This window comes from Salvia splendens, chromosome 9 (genome assembly GCF_004379255.2).
Source record: "Salvia splendens isolate huo1 chromosome 9, SspV2, whole genome shotgun sequence".
Lineage (NCBI taxonomy): Eukaryota > Viridiplantae > Streptophyta > Magnoliopsida > Lamiales > Lamiaceae > Salvia > Salvia splendens.
The window spans coordinates 11,127,763-11,152,950 of NC_056040.1; the positions used below are offsets into that span (position 1 = coordinate 11,127,763).

Here is a 25,188-nt window from a genome sequence, read left to right on the forward strand (position 1 = left end):
CATTATGTAATGCATGTAACATAATATTTGTATGTGCATGTACATATAATATAGTGTAGTGTATGTAATTATTATTTTTGTATTTTAGTGTTATAATGCATGTAGTGTATCATTTTTATAGGATTGTGAGAATGGTGCTTAAGAAAGACATTCATTAGTCGTGCTGAAAAGAAACATGCCATTTTTATGAAGAGAGACAGTATAATTATAAATGCCCCCAATTAGTGATGCATAGGATTCAAAAGGGACCGCGGATTACAATCGAACTAGATCGACATTTCAAATTTTAGAAATTGGAATCACCTCCCTCTCATGGTTGAACATGAACAATATTTTGGTTCTGTCGGCTCGATTTCACTTTAGAATTTTTTACCACAACTAGTGGTTAATCACCGGTTATGATAAAAACGATGGTAAATTTGAAAAATCGGGAAAATTGAAGGAAAATTCCCAAAAATACCGATGATTTTGAACCAAAAAAGTAAGTTACAAACAATTATGCTTAAAATTTTGAAACCTTCGTAATTCCAATTTTAATGAGTAATTACTAAAAGAGAGAACTACATAAATGGTACTTGATCTTTCCCTTTCGCACATAAATGATACTTGATCTTTATTTTATATCGTTTTCGTACGTACTAATCACATTTTAGGTACCTGATGCAATTTTCACCCAAAAAGGCCCTCTAAACAAATACATTTTTTCATTTGTGTCATTGAGGTTATTTTGGGCATACACAAAACTAAGTACCAAAAGTGATATTATAGTATCTTCTCTCATTCTTCTCTCTTTATACTATTATTATTAATCAATATTAATATTATTATTTTGATGTTATAAGTTAATAATTTTTATTTTTTAATATCATTCAAATATACTTAATTATAATTATAGTTATAATTATATTTAATTATTATAATACTAAAAACTGGCGGTAATTAATAAATAATTATAGTATAATTATTTAAATTATGAATCACACACTATTATATAATAATAATAATAATTATTATTATTACTTTACATTAAATTAATACCTAATCAATATAGTTTTAATAAAAATTTAAAATTGTGAATGGTATTAATAATGATATTAAGAGTTGAATATTTTTATTTAGGTGTTTCAACCCTAAAATGAGTATAAAATAATTCAGTAAAAAATATTTAATTGATTTAATTATTTTAAATAATTAATTTAATTAGGTGTTTTGTTCTTGATTTATATTATGAATGCAATTAGATGTATGCAGTGGCGGACACAGTAAGAGGGAGGGTAGGGCTAGGGCTGACAATTTTCGACACGACACGATAATCTGACACGAATCCGCACGAAATTATTGGGTTGGGGTCAAGTCTTATTGGATCCGTGTCCTTATCGGGTTGACCCATTAAGAACCCGATAATTTCGGGTTGGGTTCGGGTCGGATGCGGGTCGGATACAGGTAACCCATTAAGAAATAATATTATTATTTTTATTATTATTTAAAATATATATATATTACTTTAATTTTTTTTATTTCTTATAAATTAAGTTTAAATAGTATAAAACGAATTTTAATTGTGTAAATTAGGTTTAAAATTAAGTTTAATCGTGTAATATTAGGTTTTAATCGTGTAATATCAGGTTCGGGTTGTTATCGTGTCGTGTCAACCCATATTATATCGTGTCGATAACGGGTTCGTGTCGGGTGCGGGTCGTGTTCGGATTTGAAGGTAGCAGGTCGGGTTCGTGTTCGGATTTACAGTTTCCTTAACAGGTCGGGTTCAGGTTAGGCCTTATTGGGTTGGGTCATTATCAGGTTGACCCGATAACGACCCAATCCGCACGATTTGCCAGCCGTAGGGCTTAAGCCCTTCCCCCAAAAAAATTTTTATCTAGGTTTCCATTCCAATTTTTTTTTTAAAACTGTTAAAAATAAGCTTCAGCCATCATCAAAATAGTACTATTGAAGACTAAATCAACAAAAAAATGATGGTAAAAAGGGCTGAACTTGATCTAGAAATCATAGTTTACAGAAGAAAAAATAGCCGCTTCGTCTGAAGGAAGAAGATGACAATTATAATATTTATAAAATATTGTTTTAAAAAGTGATGTATAATTGCCTTTTTGAAACTTGTGATTACTGCGCCAATTGACATTACGCGGTTTCTAAGTAAAATACCCGGTTTCTATTCACTAAAACAGTAAATTGGAAGTCCTTTAAAATTATAGTAAATCATATTAATTGAGGTCGACAATAAAGTTACTCGTAGGATATTTTAGTAGCTTCCAACTTACTCCAACATATATAATCCATGAAAATTTATTATGGAGTAAGTTCAATTCTTCTAAATTTTCCTTTTTAGTAATTCATATAAAGTTTTGTGATATATTGACAAAATGATTAATTTACTCGATTTTAAAATGTTAGAGTTAAAAATTTTATGCTAGGTTAGAGTTTAAGTTGTTCAAGTTAATTATTTGGAAGTTTACATTTTTTGGAAAATATGTAAATCATTCCACTAAAACATATAGAATTCAATATTCGTCGCTTTAGCAACGCAAATATAAATATAACATGAATTGCTTTAATCATTTGGCTTGGTAAAGCATTGGATTAGTTTTAGGCATTTTTATAGTCGTCGTCCTTCGTCCTGTTGAAGTGAAGTTTTGTTTTAGACGTGAGATTTTAGCAGTGTGAGAGTTCAGTATATTAGAAAAAAATTAAAGATGATAATGTTTATATTTTAAAAAAACATGTCAATTTAAATGGGGCATCCAAAAAGGAAAACAAGTCACTATGGAGAGTAGTATTTTTTTTCTATGTACTCACTCCATCCACTTAAAAATAAAAACTTTTGAAATGATACGAGTTTTAATGCAAAATTAGTAAAGTACAAGATATATAGAAAGAAAAAGTGTTTTAGTATAAAATGGGTCTCGCTTTATTAGAGAGATTTTTTTTAATTTTAGGTGACAGACAAAAAAGAAAAGAGTTCAATTTTTAGGGATGGAAAAAGTATTATATAGTGAAGCCCCTACTACAAAAAATTCCTACGTCCGCCACTGGATGTATGTATAAAACACTAAAAAGAAATAAGAAAAGAAGAGAAAAGAAAAAAGAGGAAACATAAATTAAAAAGAAAAAGTAAAAAGAAAGGAAGATAAAATACTAAAAAGAAAGAAGAAAATGAAGAAAAAATAATTATATGTTTAGTAATGGAAATTTTTAAAAATATCCTCCATAATAAACAAAATTCATATGTTTTGTAACTAAGGTTATTTTTGTCACACGCTGAGAAAGAAGCAAAAGAAGCAAAAGACGGTTCTTGTTGTCATCTCCTCAAGAAGACGTATCACATTATATGTATCCGAATCCGAATATATCTGTATACCGCTATACGTATTCAAATATATCTCTATATGTATCTATATATATCGCCACTATCAGACTAATACATTTGCTTCCTTCACTCTTCATTTCGCCAAATTGACCGCAAAGCGCATGGCTCACTCAATTGCTCGCGCCACTCTTGGCCTCACCCAGCCTAGCAACATCGACCCACCAAAGGTCTCTTTCTCTCTCCATTCCTATCACTTCACTGCTTTTTAATGAGAAAAGTTTTGATTTTTTTGCTTCATGATGTTTTTGGATTAAGTGTCTGTGAAAAAGATTGAATTTTTCATTTGGATCACATGCTTTCTTGGTAGTCGATTGCTAAATTATTTGCAAAGTGATGACTGTGCAAAGTATGTATTTTTTCTTCTTGTTTTCTTTCTATTTGTTTGTGTATATATGTAAGAGTTTGATTCATCGATTGATTGTTGGGTTAATAAATAGACTAATTTATTAATGGAATGATGTTAGATCTCATTTGCTGCAAAAGATGTTGATTTGGTAGAATGGAAAGGAGATATATTAGCTGTAGGTGTCACAGAAAAGGACTTGGTTCGAGACGACAACTCCAAGTTTAAGAACTCACTTCTTAAAAAACTAGATTCCAAATTGCAAGGATTGTTGTCTGAAGCTTCAGCTGAGGAAGAGTTCACCGGAAAGTCTGGACAGTCGACTGTTCTTCGACTTCCCGGTCTAGGTGCCAAGAGAGTTGGCTTGATTGGACTCGGCTCAGGTGCATCAGTAACATCAACGTATCGCAGTCTTGGCGAGGCCGTTGCTGCAGCCGCCAAGCCTGCTCGCGCGAGCAATGTTGCCATTACTCTTGCTTCCTCTGAAGGGATCCCTGCAGAATTGAAGCTCACCATTGTTTCAGCTATTGCATCAGGTAAACTTAATTTGCTGGCTGCTATATTATTAGCATTTGTCTTGTTTTGCTTATAGAAATACTATTTTGGTTTGATTTTTATTGGAATAGGATTAGAGTTGCAAAATTGCAACATTTGTCTTGTTGCCTATTGGAAAGTGTTTTTGGTTTGATTTTTGAATCATGCAGGAACTGTGTTGGGCACTTTTGATGATATTAGGTTTAAGTCAGAGTTGAAGCAACCGACTCTCAAGTCTGTGGATATCATTGGCCTTGGTACCGGGCCTGAGATCGAAAAGAAACTCAAATATGCTGGAGATGTTTGTTCCGGGATCATCTTAGGGAAACAACTTGTGAATGCTCCTGCTAATGTTCTTACTCCAGGTTGGTTTGTAAGTTGCATACTAAGGTTTGATTGTGCTTCTATAGTAGCTTTTCATCTTATGATTTCTTAATTTTATAACATTGCAGGAGTGCTCGCGGGGGAAGCCGAGAAGATTGCTTCCGAGTACAGTGATGTGTTATCTGCAAAGATACTGGATGTGGAGCAATGCATAGAGTTGAAAATGGGTTCCTACTTAGGTGTGGCCGCAGCATCGACTAATCCTCCTCACTTCATCCATTTGTGCTACAAGCCACCAAGTGGAGAAGTGAAAAACAAGCTGGCCTTAGTTGGAAAAGGCTCGACTTTTGACAGGTGAAGAGAACCTTTTGGATGTTCCATTTAATCAATAATTTTAGTGAAGATTTTCTTTTTCACACTCTTGGATTGCTTGCTACATTTCAGTGGGGGCTACAATATCAAGACAGGACCCGGGTGTTCCATTGAACTCATGAAAGTTGACATGGGAGGTGCAGCAGCAGTACTCGGTGCAGCAAAAGCTCTTGGACAAATCAAGCCTGCTGGAGTAGAGGTAGATAGTTTTTTTTGTGTCCGGATGCGTTTGCCTCGTCTTGTTCTCGAGTTATCAATTTTTTGTCGTTTCCTTTTGGTTTTCCACAGTATGCAGTTCTTACACGCACCTACACCATTTCATACAATCATATGTCATTCTTACTCCATGATTTCGACATGGATGTGTATGCAGGTTCACTTCATAGTTGCTGCTTGTGAGAATATGATAAGTGGAACAGGTATGCGGCCGGGAGACATCATCACAGCTTCAAATGGAAAGACAATTGAGGTAAACAATACAGATGCAGAAGGCAGACTTGCGCTTGCAGATGCTTTGGTATATGCTTGTAACCAAGGCGTTGAGAAGGTACTCTTAGGTGTCTATCATGCATACTACATTCTTTCAGGATTAATGCTCTTTGGAATCCTCATTTTTCAGGAAGAAGGCTAAACGTATCAATTTCTCTAAACTTAATAAATTGAATTCCGCCCCTTCAGTTGACAAGATTCTTGATTGGTATGAAAATGAAATAGGGATAGAAGGAATAAATAATCCCTTACACATATGAAGTAAACTACAATACTGCTTCTTGACACATTTTGCAGTAAATTTTAATAAAACTTGTTTTCTAATGTGCAGATAGTTGACCTTGCTACACTGACTGGGGCCTGTGTCGTTGCTCTTGGACCTTCTATTGCTGGTAATTACACTTCGATTAAGTTGCTAAAAATAGGGGCAACCGGGCAAAATCCCATTTGAGATCCGGAAGCATTAGGATGTCTTAAGATATGAATGTTCCATTATATCAATGGGTAGTGACATTTTCGTTACCATTTTATACCTAAACTCGAAATATAATGAACTTAGTTCCATGATGATATCCAACTAATGCATCTCTTACACATGGAAAACAGGTGTTTTCACTCATAGTGATGACTTGGCAAAAGAGGTCGTAGGTGCCTCAGAGGCCGGTGGGGAAAAACTTTGGAGAATGCCATTGGAAGAAAGCTATTGGGAGTCTATGAAATCAGGTGTGGCTGATATGCTAAATACCGGTGGCCGCCAAGGTGGCTCCATTATAGCTGCTCTCTTCTTGAAGCAGGTAAAAGCTTCAACACTTTGACCATTTTTAACCAAATTCACTTGAACTAGGACAACATTTTTTCTAGTGAATATTATGATAATAGGGAGATGTGGATCCATGTTTCAATGAACTATATACTAAGTAAAGCAGACCATACTTGATCAATGATGAATTCTGGGCCCCATTGTAGCTATGAAATGTGATGAGCAATGATACGTTTGCAGTTTGTCGACGAGAAGGTGCAGTGGATGCATATAGACATGGCCGGCCCTGTCTATAGCGACAAAAGGAAGGGGGCGACAGGGTTTGGTATCTCCACATTGGTCGAGTGGGTGCTGAAGAACTCGTCTTAGGAGACGAATTAGTCTAGGCGCTACAAGGTGGGTGAGATGGATGGTGAATTACTGCCTCACGTGCCCATCGTCAAGACACGTGCCATTTCGACACAAGCCCGCATGATGTCCTCTTTTACAGTTTTACTTTGTTCAATTCCAACTGATTTGAAAGTTGACTTCAATTTCCAATTCCCGAGAAGCAAGCAGCAATCACAGCAACTTTTCTTTATCTCACTGTGTGATGGAGTCAAGAATGAAGTAAAAGGTGCGGCAAGCAAGAAAGATGAGCGTTTCATTGACTGTAAGGACCTTTAATCTCCTAGAAGATCAGGCAGAGGACTCCCCCAATTCATGGGATAAGAGGAAGGATTTGTGTGTTACAGTCATCACTAGCTATTCTCCCATGATCCTCTGCACTCAGCAAGGTCTGTCACTATGTGTGTGTGATTATGGTTTGTACTCTTTTCTGTTGTCGATTGTGTGTTTGTTTAAATGTTGATCTAGATTTCATTAGGGCTTTGTTTGCTTTGAATAAAATTGTGACCTTTTTTTTATGGTTTCTTGTTTTTTTAGGGGTGAAGTCACAGTTGGACTACCTACAACAATGCTTGCCAGGTAAATTTCTTGATGATTTTCTCCTGTATAATGCGCTTGATTGTGATTGCCAAATTTGGTTGAATCTGTTTTAAAACTAAGTTGAGACTTTATCAACTTTGTTCTTTTGCCATTGTTACCATACACTATATATTTGTATTGGAAAGAGATATCTCTCCCTTTGACTTTGCTCTGTATTTTTATTTTGCTTTAAACAAAGCTGATTTTCAGCAGTTCCACATCTTCTTCTGTAACTGAAATTTATTTACTTATGCTTTAAAAGGTTATGAACGATTTGGAATATCAAGAAAAGGACCTGAAGGTACATCTGATCACCATTGCACAATCTTTTATGAAAAGGAAAAGGTGAAACACTTTATTCTTATTTGAATCATCATTCAAGTGCTGTCCTATTTGTCTACTTAGCTACCAAATAATTGATACAGATAGAGCTTATAGAAGGCGGAACCTTTTGGTTGTCGGAGTCACCTTCAGTCCCCGGAAGCATGTCGTGGGGTTCTACAGAGCCGTGTATATCAACATGGGCTATATCCTTCAGCTCCTTCGTATAGGCATCTTAGAATTTAGAAATGTCTGACTAATTATTGATGCATTGTTTACCTTGACTAATTGTGTAACATTCCAGCTTAAAGGTGTTGAGCCACTGGGCTTTTCGTTTCAGATTGTGAATACGAACATGGATGAGTTTAGTCCTCGTGCTCGCAGGCATGGTGCTTTACTCACCTGGCAGCACATTGCTTCGTTACCTCCTAATTTACCTGTTTTGTACTGTGGAGGGTTTAACACGGGATATTTCTTTTTTTTGTTCTAGATTAAAACTTAGATTCCGTAAGTGTACTGGGCTTTTTTTAAATTCCGGCTTTGGGAGAGGCGCATGACCCTCATGTGTCACCCGTTAATGAAACGCAGGACCGTGATGTGTTTTAGGGTAAGACACATGAGCGTAATGCGTCTTTTAATTTTTTTGTATTTTAATTGAAAGGCGCATGAGGGACATGCGTCTTAGGCTAAAATGCATGACCCACATTCATCTCCCTTGTAAACAGCTGTAGCTTAATGGTAAGAATTTCATGTTGTGTCTTTGGAGACTTGGGTTCGAATCCCAGTAGCCACACTACATTTTTTTTTTATTAATTACTAGTACAAAATACTATTTAAGCTAATTCTGAGTCAGTATTTTTGATTTAGTAAACAACTGAATTGATATTCTTTCATCCGATGAATTTGTTCATTTCATCTCCCTGGAGAAAAAATGAAAAAATAGTAACATAAGAGTCTGCAAAGAAAAATATTGAAGAAATATAGTTATAGCTAGAATTGGTGCTTATGGTTTAGCTATACTGCTAATGTTCAGCAGTGAAGAGCACTCTGATGCTTCACAGTGTGGAAGCGATAGTGATGAGAGGGGTGATAAAGTGGAATCAAGGAAGGAAGCTGCTCCCAAAATAAACATTAAGAAATCGGAACAGCCAAAGAAACGTAAATCCTCTGAAAATGCACATGTCTTTCCCAAGAAACGTAAATCCTCTGAAAAATCAGCTCCTGTTTATGGGAAACGCGTAGAGAATCTAAAATCAATAATTTATTTGATGACCGTTTTGAATTGTTACTAATTACAATTTTTAAATAGTATTTTGTACTAGTAATTAATAAAAAAAAATGTAGTGTGGCCTTAATAAAAAAAAATGTAGTGTGGCCGCTGGGATTCGAACCCAAGTCTCCACAGACACAACATGGAATTCTTACCACTAAGCTACAACTATTTACAAGAGTGATGTATGTGGGTCATGCGTTTTAGCCTAATAAGACGCATGTCCCTCATGACCCATGCGTCTTTCAATTAAAATACAAAAAAATTGAAAGACGTATTACGCTCATGCGTCTTACCCTAAAACGCATCACGGTCATGCGTTTCATTAACGGGTGACGCATGAGGGTCATGCGTCTCTCCCAAAACCGGAATTTAAAAAAAGCCCAGTACACTTGCGGAATCTAAGTTTTAATCTAGAACAAAAAAAAGAAATATCCCGGTTTAACACGCAAAAGGAATCGACTACTGGCCGTTTTCTTCTCGGAAGATTCAGGTACTCAGTACTCACTACTTTTCCCTTCCATTTCTGTTTGGGACGAAGTATGACTTCTTCCACAAACAATCCTATCGATTAAAATAATAACGCGACACATTTATCTCTCAAACAAGCATATATAGTTAAACAAAACTTTCACTCTCTCAATAACCCTGCCTAATTTGTCATGCTATTTGTGCAATTAATATTTGATTTAGTGTTAGGTGTCTATTTTGACAATTTGAGTATCTTGTTCTAATACTACTTTTCTTGGCTTGTCGACAATTTGATTGATAGTTCATCAGGACATATTTGTGAAACCGCTAATTGATGACTTAAATAGAAATTTACCCTAAACCAAACCTACTCTTCTTGCTTGTTGTTTCTTTATTCTTCGTTGATGCATTGTCTTTGTGAACTGACATTGCACATCTTAATCATCTACACCTTGTAGTTTGAATCGAGTTTTAATAGTATGGGTTGCACTTCCACTGCTATTGCAGTCACCTCTCACATTTTCAATATGTAAACTAAACTACTTGTGTTTCAGGGAACACGGTGTTGTTGGTGATATGAGGGACGGTTGGCCAAATGCTCGCGTGAGGAAAAATGTCTCCCTAATTCGCACTTACCATGGATTCAAAGGTACATACTATCACAATCTAATACGACCTCCCTCCCTTCACAAAAAGTATACCGCGCTTGACAAGAAAATAGTTGGTAGATAGTAATAATACGTTATGTGGATTGAGGGAGTGTCATTCACTAAAATCTGATTTCTATAAGCTTATATAATGCATTATCGCTATTAGGTGATAAACAGGGAGCTCTCGAATTCTTGAAGCTCATATTTCGAGTTCTGTATCTCTGCTGGGATCGCCAAACACATTGACTGGATTCTCTTCAGAGGTAGGTCTTTGATCCCCGTCTCGTGTGAGGTGGTGAGTGACAACGTCGATGGCTGTTACCCTTCGTCCCGCTATATCCTATTTTTGCTGAGTTCATGCTTCCGCGCACAGTGATATTGACCGAGACCCCAACTCAACATCAAAGTTAAACTCAATCATTTATTACATCTTTATTTTTGTGAATTATTTTTTTTAAAGCAGAAGATTAATTGGAATTAAATGGTGCGGAGTTCTTCCGATGTTCTTGTTTTCCGTTGTGTCTGAATATTATCTGTGAAAATGGTTGTTATCAATTAGAAACCAGTGAAGGTTGTCAAAATATTCTTCTAATTTGTTTTACTTATACTTTTTTCCAGTATAAAGAGAGGAATAATGAATAAATGATGAAATGTTCTACTTTCAGGTTATGTCGTCTGCGAACCTAATTTCTCTAATATTTTTAGTTGACTTACGAGTTACAACGTATAGTATTATTTTTTTTAAATTAAACTTCATTTTTTAATTGTTCAATTACGTTTAAGTTTATAGTACGTAGTATTATTTTTGAATCGTTCAATTACGTTTAACTTTTTAGTAGTATTATTTTTGAATTGTTCAATACGACATTGATTCGTATTAAGAGTAGTAGTAATTAATTAAGTTTATATATCCCAATTGAAAAAACATTTTAACTAAGAAAAGCTGAAATTCCATTATAAGTTCCAACAAATTAAAGAAAGATTAATGATTCAACGATCAACGGCCTGATCTATTTTAACTAAAATTTAAAAATAATTACTACTCCCTACATTTTTCAACGATAAATTAAAGAAAATTAGCGATACCTCTAATTAGTCATAAGCATAATCCACTTAGTATTACTACAAATTCAAATAAACTCGGTAATCAATCACTCTACTCCATATAATTAATCAAATAAAAAATACGAGTAACAGTCTTTGTTATTTCTATTACTCCATAATACAAAAAATAATTAGATTCTTACTAGTTAGCATGCCCTATGGAATTAATTAAGATCTTCCCGTAGCATATATATGCTCTTAGTACAAAGCAAGTAGAAATTTCTCATCACATTTGTAGAGAAGAATTTTACAACCAAATTAAAGCTGATATGTCTCTAGATTCATTAAATTATGAGAAGGAGAAAAAGCACATGCATCTTCTTTTTCCCGGTCAAATGGTCAATGGTATATTCCTCCAACCTCACTAATAACAATAAATATGCAAGTACAAATACTTCTATCTCCCTAAAACCCTAAACCATGAAAATGACTAATGTCAAAAACCCTAATTCCCCAAGATTCAATTTCATCCACACCAATCAAGCTAAAACCCTAACACATTTTGAAAACCCTACACTTCTTATATGATTATTATTATTGAGCCCCAAAATCCCACAAATGAATGATAGCATCATCACAGCATGCAGCTACAAACCTCTCATCTGCAATTAGGGCATTGCACTCTCCAATTCTCTCTCTAAAACTATACAAATATTGACCATGCTCAATATCCCAAACCCTAATCACCCCACCACCCCATGTCACTCCATACCCACCATTCATGCACCCAAATGAAACCCCCTCTCTCATTGTGAACCTACACACCTCCTCCATGCCACCCTGCACCCTGCGCACAGTCGCTTCTCCCTGTGCGTCGGGCACCATGGCCAAATCGTTGTAGGCGTCAAAGGCGCCTACAACGATCTCTCTCGGAAACTCCTCTTCCCTCTCCTCCAGTACCCCTTGGCTTATCAAGGGGAGCACCACAACCCTATCCCTGGTGCATGCCACCGCCATGTCGCCGCTTACCACCCTGATCCGGCCAATGATTCCGGTCAGCTCCGTCAGCATATGCCACCCCATCACTGCCTCCGGATCGGTCAGACTGCCACCCACAGAAACAAGCTCTTCCGTTTCTCCGTTCCATATGTGGAATGCCCGCCCCGGAACACCTTTTGTACTTAAATCAATTTCATATGAATAGAAAAATAAAAACGGATAATAGTCATTGAAATCAAATTTAATTGTTTTATCCATATAAAAAATATCATTTTAATGATATTATTTTATTAAAATAAGTATTTTTTTTCTTATTTATTCATTTATTTTCTTAATTTATTGAAACATTGTTGTTTGATGAAATAAAAAACCTACCTGCGTAGAGACCGACCCACCAGCGATCGCAGCCGGCGAAGTCGACGAGGGCACCGTCAGTGACGACGTCGCCGAGGTGGGCCCTCCGGAGGGGAGAGGGGCCGTTGACGGCGGCCATGTGGATGTCTCCGTCGAGAGTGGCGAAGACGAGGCGGGCGTCGGAGAGGATGATCCCGGAGACGGGGCTGGAGAAGCGGCCGAGGCGGTCGCGGTGCTGTGGGTAGAAGGTGAAGAGGTGGAGGAGGGTGGGGATGTGGAAGAGGTGTACGGCGCCGTCGGAGAAACCCGCGGCCAGGTGGTGGTTGGAGAGGGCGAGGCGGCGGCAGCTGAGGCCGTCATCGTCGTCGTTGTTGTTGTCCGTGGGGTCGAAGTGGAGGGCGGCGTGCTCGTATCTGCGCGACCGGAAAGCGGCGGCGGTGCGGTGGCGGTAGACGTACTCCTCCCGCCACGACTCGCGGAGGAGGAGGAGATCGCGAACGTTCCAGATGCTTCGCGCAAGGTTTTGCCACAGAAGATCGGACCGTGATATGGCTCGCCACGTGGAACACACCTATATATTTCAAATTTCATTATAATATCAATAATAGCATCAAAATGAATAAATCATTTTCTAAGAGATTCATAACGTGTTAATATGGATGAGGCAATTTGAAGATTTTTTTCTATAATAATTGGGCCTCTTTTTTATTTTTATTTCTATGTACTTCATGTCCTGATGTGTATATAATTACAGATATCATTGTATTGGAAAAATAATCACATTGCATAAATATTTGTACTAATTGACAATAATAGTCCCAAAATATTGTTTGCACATATATACTCGTCTTCAATAATTCAAGTTGATTAATTCCTATGACTTAGAAAAACTAAAAGGAAGTGCATTTTTCAAAGCGCATGGATGCCGGCATTGGAAAGGAAACCCCTCTTAGCCCATGCCTGTGTAGATTAATAAAATGAAAAGAGAAAAATATTAGTTGTAGGAGTAATAAAAAGGGAGCAGAAAAAGACAGTTTGGGCATTAATCCAAGAATTTATATGCAGGCATGCCCTCTCTCTGCATTGAAAAAGCTGAATTTATATATTAAATGAAACTGTGCATGGAAACTGCAGTGAGATACAAATACAAGAACCACTTTATCAATAACTATTTACAACCAGACAACGTAGACGACTTCTACTGAGAGAGAGAGAGAGAGAGAAAGAAAACACAAACAAACAAACATACAAACCATTCTCTCTGTATTTGAGAGAGAGAGACATAGATTCTGCGAATCTAACTGCATAATGAAACAGAACCATATATATCAAGCATTCTTCTAAGAAATAATTGAGAATGCAATTCGAAAGTGGCTACACTCAACTCAACAGTGTAAAGCAAGAGGAAGAAGAGAGAAGAAGAGTTGTCATGGGAGCAGCCTAAATAAAGTAGGGTACTACTTACTAGGGAAATGTATGTCATGTATTATTCGAGCTGTCCCATGTAGCTATAGACATGTCTTATAATTTCTCAAAAAAAATAGAGAAAGAAATCCGACAGCTTCCATTGTCTTAAATGTGATCATTCAGGTAAAGAAGATAAGCTAGGCAAGTACAGAGATGTATATAGATACAGACAGCATAAAAAACAGTGGAGCTTTAGTTCAATTTCACAGCTACCTGAGATCTGACACACCATGCATTTTTTGTTACTTTTAATAAAACCCTTGTTTTTTCATCCAACTACAAATTCAAAGGTTCAAATCTTTATGTGTGTTGGAATTGCAAGTGTGGGATTTGGTCAAAAAAGTAGGGGGTTTTTTAGCTCACAAACTCAAAAGGAAAGGAGGGGGCTGCTTCTGCAAAGTATGCTCCAAACCAACAAAAGCATCTTTTAATATAAGTGACTACTAAAATGGGAAAATTGTCTGCATTTTCTTACACGTCTAGACATAACAACATATATAGGGTATGTTAACCATGTTCTTGTCTATTTAAATCTTTCTTACTTTGCACCCAAACATACTTATACTACTTTTCAACACTCCCTCTCACATTGTGGCTTCACAATGGGATTTAATAGTAGTTACTAATTCCTAGTACATAATTAAGATAATTCAAGAACTACAAACATGATAGTATATAGTAAATTAAAGGGCACCTGAAAAATGTTGAATAGAGCTTGAGCAGCGGCGAGGCGGCCGATGGTGCGAGAGGCATCAACGGCGACATGGAGAGCGAGAGCTTCGAGGAAGGGCTCGGGCCAAACTCCATTGCTTGACCTCATTCTACTGCGAGAGGATGAAGGGGCGTCTCCTCCTTGGTTGGAGGACGATGAAGAGGAAGTTGACATGTTTGGTGGAGTACTTCAAAAGTGCAAAGAATGAAAACCGCAAAGATTTCGAGACAAATAAACTATGCAAAACAGAAAGGGAGATAGAGACATACACACACAAAAATGAGGGGCCCAAATATGTTGTGTGTGTTTGTTTTCGAGTTTCAAGGCTTGTGTATTATATTATGTGAATTATTTTGAAATAGTAACATAACTAACAAAAAGATGAAATAGTAATATAACTAACAAAAACGAACAACTTCCGGCATGCAGATAAGGATAGTTCTTTTAATATTATATTCCCTCCACGCCATAATAGATGCACATTTCAGAAATGACATGAGATTTTAGAAGATATTTTTTGTGTGTTAGGAGACAGAGAAAATAATATATTTATATTGATGTGAGAGTGAGCTTTATCTAAAAAAGGGAATGTGATATTTTTTATGGGACAAATTAAAAAGGAAAATGTGACCATCTACTATGAGACTGAGGGAGTATATACATGCACGTAATAAATAAATAATTTGGGGAATTTCAAACAAGGTACGACCCATAATTTTGTGCGCCTCACTGTGTTGCGTTGTTAATTTCACTGGTTCAATAAGTTTAGTATTACTAAAATTTTGACTTTAACAATTAAAATTGTAAATTGATGCAAGAGAATAATTATATTAATCCTAATTAGATTAACTATATATATTTTATAGCTCGAGAAAGAGTGAGTATATAGTGGTCACTCTTGATGTAAAATTCATTTTAATGCAAAAATATTGATTGGTCTTACATGACTAACAAAATCTTAGAGCATCCTCAACCGTGCTCTTGCCAACGAGCACGGTTGTGGGTCCGACCCCACTTTTTCTGTATGCTCTTAGGGAAGAGCACAACACCCACAGTTGTGTTCTTCCACAAGGACGAGCACAAGGGTCTCACCATTCCATTATTCAATTTAAATAAAAACATTTCCACAAAATTAAAATACATTAAACATACCCGGAATAATATTACAAAATACATTAAAAATTAAAAATTACATAATTAAAATCTTAAAAAATAAAAATTACATAATTAAAATCTTAAAAATTAAAAATTACATAATTCAACTCCTAAAAATTAAAAATTACATAATTAAATTCATAAAATTAAAAAACCCACTACTCGTGGCCGAATTTCGCCCACATGTGTTTGATTATGTCTTCTTGTAGCTCAACGTGGGTTCGGGTATTGCGCATTGTGTGCCTTGTTTCGATCCTCTCACCCACCGTCGTATGGACACCTCGGCGTGAGGGGAGACCTCGCACTTGAGCTTCCGGCTTCATCCTCGTCGTAAAAGCTAGCCGCCCTCAGTCCTTCGTCGGCTATAATCATGTTGTGTAAGATAATACACGTGTACATGATGGCGATATTTTTCACGTACCACAGCCGAGACGAGGCCTTCACAATGTTGAATCGGGCTTGAAGGACCTCAAAGGCTCTTTCGACATCTTTCCGCGCGGACTCTTGATGCTGCGCAAAAAGAACTTGTCTCGGGTCTTGCGGGTTGCTGAGCGTCATCACGAAAGTCGACCACCTTGGGTAGATACCATCGGCGAGATAGTAACACATGTGGTATACATTTCCGTTGACGGTGAAGTCGATCACCGGTGCTACACCATTCAACACATCATTGAAGAGGGGTGAAGAATAGAGCACGTTCAAGTCGTTGTTGGATCCGGCAACACCGAAATATGCATGCCAAATCCATAGGCGGTAGTCGGCGACCGCTTCAAGCGCTTTGACATGCGAAAACGGCGCCTAAAGTAATCTTCCGGAAGCCGCGATGGGTCGGCAAAATAGTAGGCAACGAGCCTTTCGTGGGCTCCCTCCCGGTCACAATGGATGTAGCGGCGAGTTGATCTAGTTAGTTGAGGAGGAGGGGCGAGGGTATTCGCTGCGACATATGCTTCATAAGCTGCACGATGTTGTTCGTAGTATTCTTGTTCTTCGCGCTCCGCTTCCGCAATGAGATGTGTGAAATCCATTTGAGGTTTTGAGTGAGAGATGAAGGTGTAGATAAGTTGTATGAAAAATATGAATAATAGATGAATGAGAGATGATTTGATGTGAAAAATGGATGATGAATGTGTGTATTTATAGATGATTTTGGGGGAAAATAAAAAAAATACAGAAAAATGGGCAAAAAAACGGCCATTTTTTTGAGATTGGGAAAATATTTTTTTTTGGTGTTATTTTCAATTTTTTAAAAAAATAAAAAAAATAATTTTCCAACGGATATTGCGACACCTCAACCCCTCTGACGTATGCACTTACTATAAATAAATTCCTTATCATAAAAGAAATCAATACACGTGTCTAATTCATAGAACACACATAGTCTATAACTCTAAAATTCAACATTCATCAAGTACATATTTCAAAACATTCTACACAGTAGTGAAACCCTTTCACCACTCTATATACTATACGTTTATCTACATGCAAAAATGATGAGGATGAGAAGGTTGCCAATATGCGTCAGCCGCCGAACCTGATAACACGTGGAGTTCCTATGACCCACGTCAGTCAAAAACTTTACTGCTATCTTATTCCTGAAAAATTTAGTGGTTTAAATGAGCCACAACTCAGTGTATATAAATTTCCACCTTTAATTTCACATGATACAAACATCAAGCATATCATTTTATCAATACATATAATCAGAAATAAAATATAACATAATTTAAAAACAAACCATTTCATATTCATATGCATATGCTACTCTATTCAGTTTATTATTCTGTAACAGTCAAGCCTGGTATCTGCCCGGGATTCCTCTATTACCCGAAGGTCTCTCTGAAATTGGACTCATAGGTCCCTCTGTATTTGACCCGAAGGCCTCTCTGTAATTGGACTCATAGGTCCCTCTATATTTCAGATCCAGTACAAGGCTGTCACAGATCCTCTTTAATCACATGATTCACATAATCGGTATCATAAACATATCATTTTCACCAATAACATATCCATATCATATTCCATCAAATTATCCAATATATATCTAAACAAACATGTCCATTTCAGCAATCAAATATTCATATCATATTCGACCATCAAAATCAAATAATTCATAATCATATCAATTTCACACCATATAATCCAGTAATTCACTCCAATTTAACATATAACAATCAATCACATAACACATGTAAAACTAAAAGTGTGATTTATACACACCTTATCACAATAGGTAAACTTATTGAGCTCCTGATTGCAACTCTTAATTTATAACCCTCGATCCGAAACCTTTCTCTTTACTTTTGTTTTTCCTCTAAACTTTCTCAAACCCCCCTTTTCTTTTAAGATAAACTATATAGTGTATATATATATATATATGTACATAAACATGTACGTCGGCTATTTAGCCGACTCAAAAATAATAATAAACAAAAGTTCACAAATTTTACATTATCTAATTAGAAGTGAAGATAAGTTCTAAAAAAATGGTACAATTCCTTTCCTATTTACACGTGTAGTACCTATCTTCCATGCATATATATGTGTTGTGTCCCAAGCACAACACCTACGTGTCCCTTGCACACCCATTCCCATAGTATTACACATACTATTAAACATACACACACATTATTATTATACATACTCATTTATAACTATATTTAGTTGTGCATGGCTATACGTAGCCATATACACACATTGATATTGTACACATATTTATATATTATATATTACTACTTTAAATCCCATGCACACACTACTACTTTAATTCAATGATTTAATATGCTAAACAAATTTATATTATACATAATATCTTCATTATTTCAAAATACGGAATAAAATATGCAATAATGCAAAATGATGCATGTTTCGGGTCAGGGATATTACAGATATGCCGTTGGCCAATCACACGTTGCCACGTACGCTGCTCGCTGGCACGGACGTGCTCGATGCATCGAGCAGCGCCGTGCCAGCGGCAAGAGCGCAGCGGCGGACAGCGGTGCCGCACCGCTGGCACGGACGGACGGACGAGCGCGTGCTCTCTGTTGTGGATGCTCTTAGGCATCAATCAAATAGATTTTATTACTATAAAATAATCTGTGAATTTGAACTAAAACACGGTATAATTGGTTGTGAGCATTCTAAATCTTGGAACAACTATAACTAATGGTTTTGACTAGTTTTGATGTTAGTACTATAATTAATGGGGTTTGTATAAAGCTGCTTAAAACTTTAGCTTACTACTGTTCATGTCTAACCTAATGAACTGTCTTGTTTTGCATACTACTTTTAAGAAAGATAAAAACATGTTTTACTGTTGTTAAAGATTTCTTGTTTTCTTCCCTCGTGTTTTGTTGGGAACATATTTTTCTCTAAACCTAAAAGAATAGAAACTTGCCTCCATTGCCCTTTGATTATAGCAGCATTATTGCTAGAAAAGTTCATATTTGAGATCTTGCAACATTAAAAAGGCGAAATATATAGAGTAAATATCTAAGAGTATCAATATAGTGTAGGGATGTCAATTGGGACATTTCATTGGATTTTAGGCTAACCAAAGAGCTAATCGGGCATTCGGACTAAAAGCTAACGATGAGAAAGAACTAAGTTGAGTACATTAATTTATTTTAATGGATTTTATATTTATAACTATTGACATGTAGTACTCCATAAATTAAAGATATAGTAAATCATTATGACAAGCTAGTACTTACAAAATATAAAGTTTCAAAAATTCAATCACAATACATAAAATTAACTATCGCTTTATAGCGTGCATGTCTTGGATTAATGATGGTTGGTCATATGACTTGTCTATATTGTCTATGCATAAAAAATATAATGTTGGTATGACTTGTCTACATGGTCATATGACTTGTCTACATGGAGATCTTGATATACAAAAAAATAATGTTGGTTCAATTTGACAAGAATGTATATACTTGCATTAAATATAGTGCATGGTTGGTCACGTCTATATTTTCAATTCTTAAGTAATACTGCTACAGTACTAGTATTATAAATAATAATTAGAATTATTAGAGTAATAAAATGTGAAATCTAGCTGGCTTATAATTTTTTTTTAATTATGACAAATTAGTAGAATTTTATTAGGACAGACTGAATGTAACTATTCCCTCTGTCTCACAATAAACGTCACACTTTTTCATTTTGGTCTGTCACACAATAAGAGTCACATTTTATATGTACCATAAATGGTAGGTAGGTCACACATTCCACTAACTCACTTCACTAATATTTTATTATAAAATCAATATAAAAAGTGGATATAATGTTCAATTAACTTTTTCCACCAACTATTCTTTATAGTTCTTAAAACACGTGCTTATAATAAAAATGGCTACTATTGTGGGAGAGATGGAGTATAACCTCATTTACAAATTAATTAAGTTATCAACCGAGAAAATTAGTAGAACAGAAAGCTGCGATCAAGTGGGAGGAAAGATCAATATTGCTTTTTGACTGAAAAGACCAAGAAATATAGCATGCTTATGTCTAATCAAGAAATTATAGTCTATCTCTCTCGGTGTACGTATCGTATCTATAATTTGTGGTTGATATAAGTGGAATTGAATTGGGAATATTGAATGTGGACTGAATTTTGTCTTGTTATAGGAGATTACAGAACAGCAGCAATAGCAATGAAGGTGTAAACATAAAGTACAAAATACTACTGACCAAAAGTTATTTAAAATAATCTCACTCAGCTTGGCTAGGAGACACAGAATTTAGGGCAATAGTCCTTTTCCATCTCCATATTTATTTCTAACACTCCCCTTTCACCCGAATATATACTCTTATTTTGACTCGCCAGGCATGAATTTTAAAAAATATAAAAGAATATAAATATAAAAAAATAAAGATCACATTTGTAGTAATATTCATTTCATTCTATTGTAATTGAGAGGTTTCTAATATACACAAGATTAAATAAAAGTGATGATTAGATACAGAGAAAAATATAAGAGATCATAAAATAAGAGAAAGATTAAATAAGAAAGATTAAAATAAAAGATATAATAAAGAGAAATGACTCAATTATGTTACGTTGAAATGAAACATGCCTCATTTTAGTAGAACGTATAGGATAGGTGTTCCGTGTTTGTAACTGAGATGTAAAATAAAGTTGAGGTTGTATTCTCAAATGAGAAAGTGATGTACTTTAATTAAAGATAATTTGAACCTTTTCCTCAGTCAAATATCATTCACACTTTATTCGTCAATAAGTCATCTTATTTCATTTTGACATTATATTTCTATAGGCTAATATTTAACAGTACTACATAACAAAATAGATAAATAATTACATCTAGCATCATTGGACACACTTGTTTTGCGCCTCTATCACTATTTGAATAGTGTAAAATATTAATATCTCGAATAGCATTAACTAATTTAAGTTTCCTGACAGCTTATCATGCTTCAAATGCATCCAACCCGATTGGGTTTAGTATAAGCATTCCTTGGAGTCCCTCAAAGGGATATCAACAACTTGGGTTCACCGATGACACAATTACACTCCCTTCGTCCAGGCTAAAATGACACAATTACACTCCCTTCGTCCAGGCTAAAATGACCCATGAGGGGCTTAAGCCCCTCCCAACTTGTTTTTTTTTTAAATATTTCTATTTCAAAATTTTAAAAAATTTTCAGAATGTGTCTTTAGCCCTCTCCCGTTTAAGGCCTTTGAAGTTTAAATTGTTGAGAGATTAATGAGAAGGAGGGGCTGAGATTTAAAATTGCAGAGAAAAACTTAAAACAATGGCAGCCGATGGAGAAAGTGTATCTGGGAAGAAGACTGAGAAACAATCTAATCATGAGCTCCGTATTATTTAAAAATGACCTTTTGCGTTTAGTCTACGTTCTGCATTCAAACTTGTATAAAAGAAGTACTTTTATATCTGCTTCATTCTCTTTCTTCACTAAATACATAAAACAACACTTTATAAAATTCCATTACGCTAAAATGGAGGTCATCTTTATTAGGATGAAGGGAATATATCGATAAAAAAATTTACTATGAAGCCCCTCCCATAATTTATTCTTGCGTCCGCCTCTGCCTTCAAGATTCTAGTGGCTTTCATCAACAAGCCTCGGAATCTACTTGATGGTTGAACGAATTTTTGATGGTAATAAATGCAGGTAAAAAATATAGATCACGACACAAGGAATTACGTGGTTCGATTTACTGAGGTAAATCTACGTCCACGGGAAGAAAGGAGGGCAAGATTGTATTGCTTGATCTGGTTTACAGCTTACAAATACAGACTTGCTATATGATATTTGATGTCTAGAGAGCTTTCTTCCCCCTGGTCTATCTGATCTAAGTTCTATTTATACATTGAACTAAGATCGTGGCTTGCATCACCACTAACTAGGTCGTGGCTTGCATCACCACTAACTAGGTAGTGGATGTCGTGGAGGTCATGAGATCCTGCATGGGTCCACTATCTCTTTGTTTGGTCCGCTATCCTGCATGAGATCCTGCATGAGTTGACACCACTAAATAGATCGTGTAGTGGAGGTCGTGGAGGTTCTGCATGAGTCCACTATCTCCCAGTTCGGTCGAATACTGAGACCGAACTGCTGAACTATTGCCGAGCAGCTTTTGCCGATCTGAGAGTAGAGCTTGATTGGTCGGCTTTTACCGAGCTGTAGGCTGGGGCCGAACTCTTTGGTAATGCCGAACTGATACTCTTCCTTGGGCTTTGGGCTGATGGGCCGTCACTGCTATTGGGCTTGTTTAGTACGTACCCCATCACTACCCCCCCCGAAAAGCGAAGTGAATCACTTCGGCGAAGCGAGTCACTTCGGCATTCTGGATAAAGGTACGGGGGAGGCTGACGTTAGGGGACGTGCCTTGCGCGTGACTGCATTAAATGCGACAGTAAAATCCGGCCGTTGAATCCTGAAAAGGTGGGATTCGAAACGGTGCGATGATTTTGAAATCTTCTCCGAATCTGATAAATACGTCCTTTCTTCATCATTTGAACACTTTTGCTATTGCTTCTTCTGCATTCTCTCTCTTTTGCGTAAAAATTTCCTTCCGCTTTCAAGAATTTCTTCAGAATTTCTTCAGACTTTCAAAGAGTAAGAACCATGTCTTCTTCTTCTTCTGAGTCAGGTAGCGGTAGGAAAGGGGGTAAGGGGTCTTCTAGCCGGAAAGAATCCGGGGAGAAGACCGTAGAGTATTTTCACAGCATCTTGAGTAAGGATACTGTGATATCCCTACACGAAAAATATTTTTTTCCTGGGGGGAAGGTTGCGATTCCCGACGACCTTCATAGGGCTGACTCGCCGCCGGAGGGTTACGCCACCGTTTATGAAGCCGGCTTGGAATGCGGGCTTCGTTTCCCTCTTCCCCCTGCCTTTGTAGAGCTGCTTGATTTTTTCCAACTCCCTTTAGGTCAGGTGACTCCGAATTCTTGGAGGCACTTATCGGCCTTTGCTGCCGAACTGCGTAGGCTAGATAAGGATCTGTCTCTGAGGGCAATCCTTAATTTTTTCCAGTTTAAGAGAAAAGGATCTTGGTTTTACTTGATCCCTTTACAGCCTTTTAGGGCCTTCTGCAAAACCAAGTGGTCAAAGTGGCAACATCGCTTCTTTTTTTATAATAGGACAGCGGCTCCGGGCTTTCCCTGGAGAGGGCCGAAGTCCGTGATTCCTCATCCTCGGTTAGAACCGTTGAACGAGCTCGAGGGCGAGCTCAATAAGATTCCTATGATTAGGAAGCAGTACCTGGAGTCTGAGCTCGTCAAGGGCGACTTCGTGTTCGACTCCTCGTCTTCGGACGAAGAGACTGAGGGTGAGGACTTCTTTTTTGTGCCTTACTGCTTTTGTGGCGAAAACTAACCTTGCTTTCTTGCTTTTTGGCAGTGAACTTGCTAAATAAGATTAGCCGCAAATCCTCCGAGCTTAAGGAGCCGGAGAAACAGAAGGCTACCAGCTCGGCGCCTGATGCCGAGAAGAATCCGAAGAGGCAGAAGACCTCTTCTTCGGATCCAAAAAAGCCGGAGTCCACTTCGGCAAAGGGGAAGGGGAAGACCCAGAAGCCCCCAAGAGCGCCGGAGAGAGACATCGTCTTGGCGCCCCCTTCGGAGCATGTCTGTGAGCCTTTTGCATGGCCAACGGACTTTGCCGAGGTAACTTCTCTTCTTGATTCTTTGGCTTTGCTTCTTTCCTATGTTTTTTTGGTGGCCCCTCTGTTGACTCTTTCCTTTTTCCATTTTCAGAGGAATAGCATGCTCAGCAAGCTCGTCGCAGTCGAACTCTCTAAAGCGTCCAGCGACTATGCTGAGATGCAGAGGAAGTTGGCGGCTGCTCGTCACCAGGCCGAACAGGCTAAGGCAGACTTTGAGAAGGCCAGAGCTGCTAGGATCTCGGCCCAGGATGAAGCCCAGTTTGCCAAAAACCAGCTCGTCATCCAGCGAGAGCAGACGAAACGGAGGGATGCTGCCGTCGTGGTTGCCCAAGGGGAGGTTCTCCGTGCTTTCGCGGAGAAACTCTTTCTGAGCAATCAATTTTCGGCCTTTGTCGGTGATCTGCTGAAACTGATGACCGATAATGCCGAGCAGGGGCCCGAAGTCGTCCTGCCGCTGTACGGCCGAGAGATAGCAGCTCGTCTCCAGAGTCTGCCGCTCCTTGAGGAGCTTGCTTCGTCCTCGGTCCTGCTTTCTGCTGACCGAGTTCGTAGTTGCCGAGCTGACCGGGACGAGAATATGGAGGCTATCTTTGCCTCCTTAGGGCCAGTTTCACCCGCTCCAATTTTCCACGGAGAGGGTGAGACCGAGCAGCTTGATCAGCAGACCGGAGACAGGCAGGCCGAGCAAGAGGTGCTGCTGATCGGTGATGGGGGCACCGAGCAGGCTGGGGGGAGCAAGGAGGCCGAGGCTGAAGCTGAGGCAGACAAGGAGAAGGAAGCTGAACCTCACCGAGGAGCCGGAGACGAAGCTGGCGGAGTATGATTTCGTCTCCCTTCTCTTAGTTTAGTTTCTTCCTTCTTGTAAAATGGCCTTGAAGCCCTCCTTGTGTAAAAAATTTTTTTTTCTTATGAATGAAAAAATTCTTCTTTCTACACTTGTGTCTTCGTATAGCTTTTCGTACTCTCTTTTACTCCTGTTGTGGTTTACTACCTGCTCAGTAAAATGAAATGCCGAACTGACATAGCTGCTTTGTATTCTTAACTCTTAAGGAGCTGGAGGTACTTCACTGGAAGCGGCTGTACTCTTCCGCTTTAGACGAAGCTGAGAAAAAAGCCATAGCTGACCAGATGAAGAATGACGAACTCTTAGCTTGTTTAGTGAAGCTGGAGGCCGACAATAAGGACTTAGAGTCCGAAAAGAAAGATCTGGAGGCCGAGCTGAATACTGCCGTCGCTGAGAGGACTGCGTATGAGGATTTCATCTGCAGGCGCGGGGGAATGACCATCTCTGAAGTTCAGGAACGAGTTGACGAACTGTGGGAGGAATATCATGTACTCCGGAGGAACAATGCGCTGGAGAGCTCGGCTTGCCAACAAGTCGTGAAATCATTGCGGCGCTGGGCTTCTCGGTACG

The 25,188-nt window shown here is 37.6% G+C and overlaps 2 protein-coding genes and 1 pseudogene across 3 annotated transcripts; 2 read left to right on the forward strand and 1 right to left on the reverse strand.

The window, feature by feature from the left end:
* The first annotated feature begins 3,426 nt into the window (after positions 1-3,426).
* LOC121749620 (leucine aminopeptidase 2, chloroplastic-like) lies at positions 3,427-6,582 on the forward strand. Of its 2 annotated transcripts, XM_042144201.1 has the most exons (9): positions 3,427-3,552; positions 3,850-4,264; positions 4,433-4,627; positions 4,715-4,940; positions 5,031-5,157; positions 5,332-5,505; positions 5,779-5,839; positions 6,054-6,241; positions 6,448-6,582. In XM_042144201.1, the coding sequence occupies exons 1-9, from the start codon at positions 3,487-3,489 to the stop codon at positions 6,574-6,576; spliced, it is 1,581 nt and encodes a 526-aa protein (XP_042000135.1). In that variant the 5' UTR covers positions 3,427-3,486; the 3' UTR covers positions 6,577-6,582. The 2 variants fall into 2 exon arrangements, 1 of the variants encoding a protein (XP_042000135.1); XR_006039654.1 differs by lacking the exon at positions 6,448-6,582 and having other exon boundaries at positions 5,779-5,951; positions 6,054-6,190.
* A 259-nt stretch (positions 6,583-6,841) lies between these two features.
* Positions 6,842-10,466, forward strand: LOC121749621 (annotated as a pseudogene).
* Positions 10,467-11,365: 899 nt separating this feature from the next.
* LOC121747819 (transcriptional regulator STERILE APETALA-like) lies at positions 11,366-14,635 on the reverse strand. Its single transcript, XM_042141941.1, has 3 exons — positions 14,444-14,635; positions 12,304-12,853; positions 11,366-12,101 (listed from the first exon to the last, which is right to left on the reverse strand). The coding sequence occupies exons 1-3, from the start codon at positions 14,633-14,635 to the stop codon at positions 11,524-11,526; spliced, it is 1,320 nt and encodes a 439-aa protein (XP_041997875.1). The 3' UTR covers positions 11,366-11,523.
* Between the last annotated feature and the right edge of the window lie 10,553 nt (positions 14,636-25,188).

Coding starts and splice junctions, on each gene's coding strand:
- LOC121747819 (XM_042141941.1), bottom strand. CDS start 14,635: ATGTCAACTTCCTCTTCATCGTCCTCCAACCAAGGAGGAGACGCCCCT. Junction 12,854..14,443: donor CTCTATTCAACATTTTTCAG/GTGCCCTTTAAT, acceptor TGAAATATATAG/GTGTGTTCCACGTGGCGAGC. Junction 12,102..12,303: donor GTGGGTCGGTCTCTACGCAG/GTAGGTTTTTTA, acceptor TAAGTACAAAAG/GTGTTCCGGGGCGGGCATTC.
- LOC121749620 (XM_042144201.1), top strand. CDS start 3,487: ATGGCTCACTCAATTGCTCGCGCCACTCTTGGCCTCACCCAGCCTAGC. Junction 3,553..3,849: donor GCAACATCGACCCACCAAAG/GTCTCTTTCTCT, acceptor GAATGATGTTAG/ATCTCATTTGCTGCAAAAGA. Junction 5,506..5,778: donor GTAACCAAGGCGTTGAGAAG/GTACTCTTAGGT, acceptor TCTAATGTGCAG/ATAGTTGACCTTGCTACACT.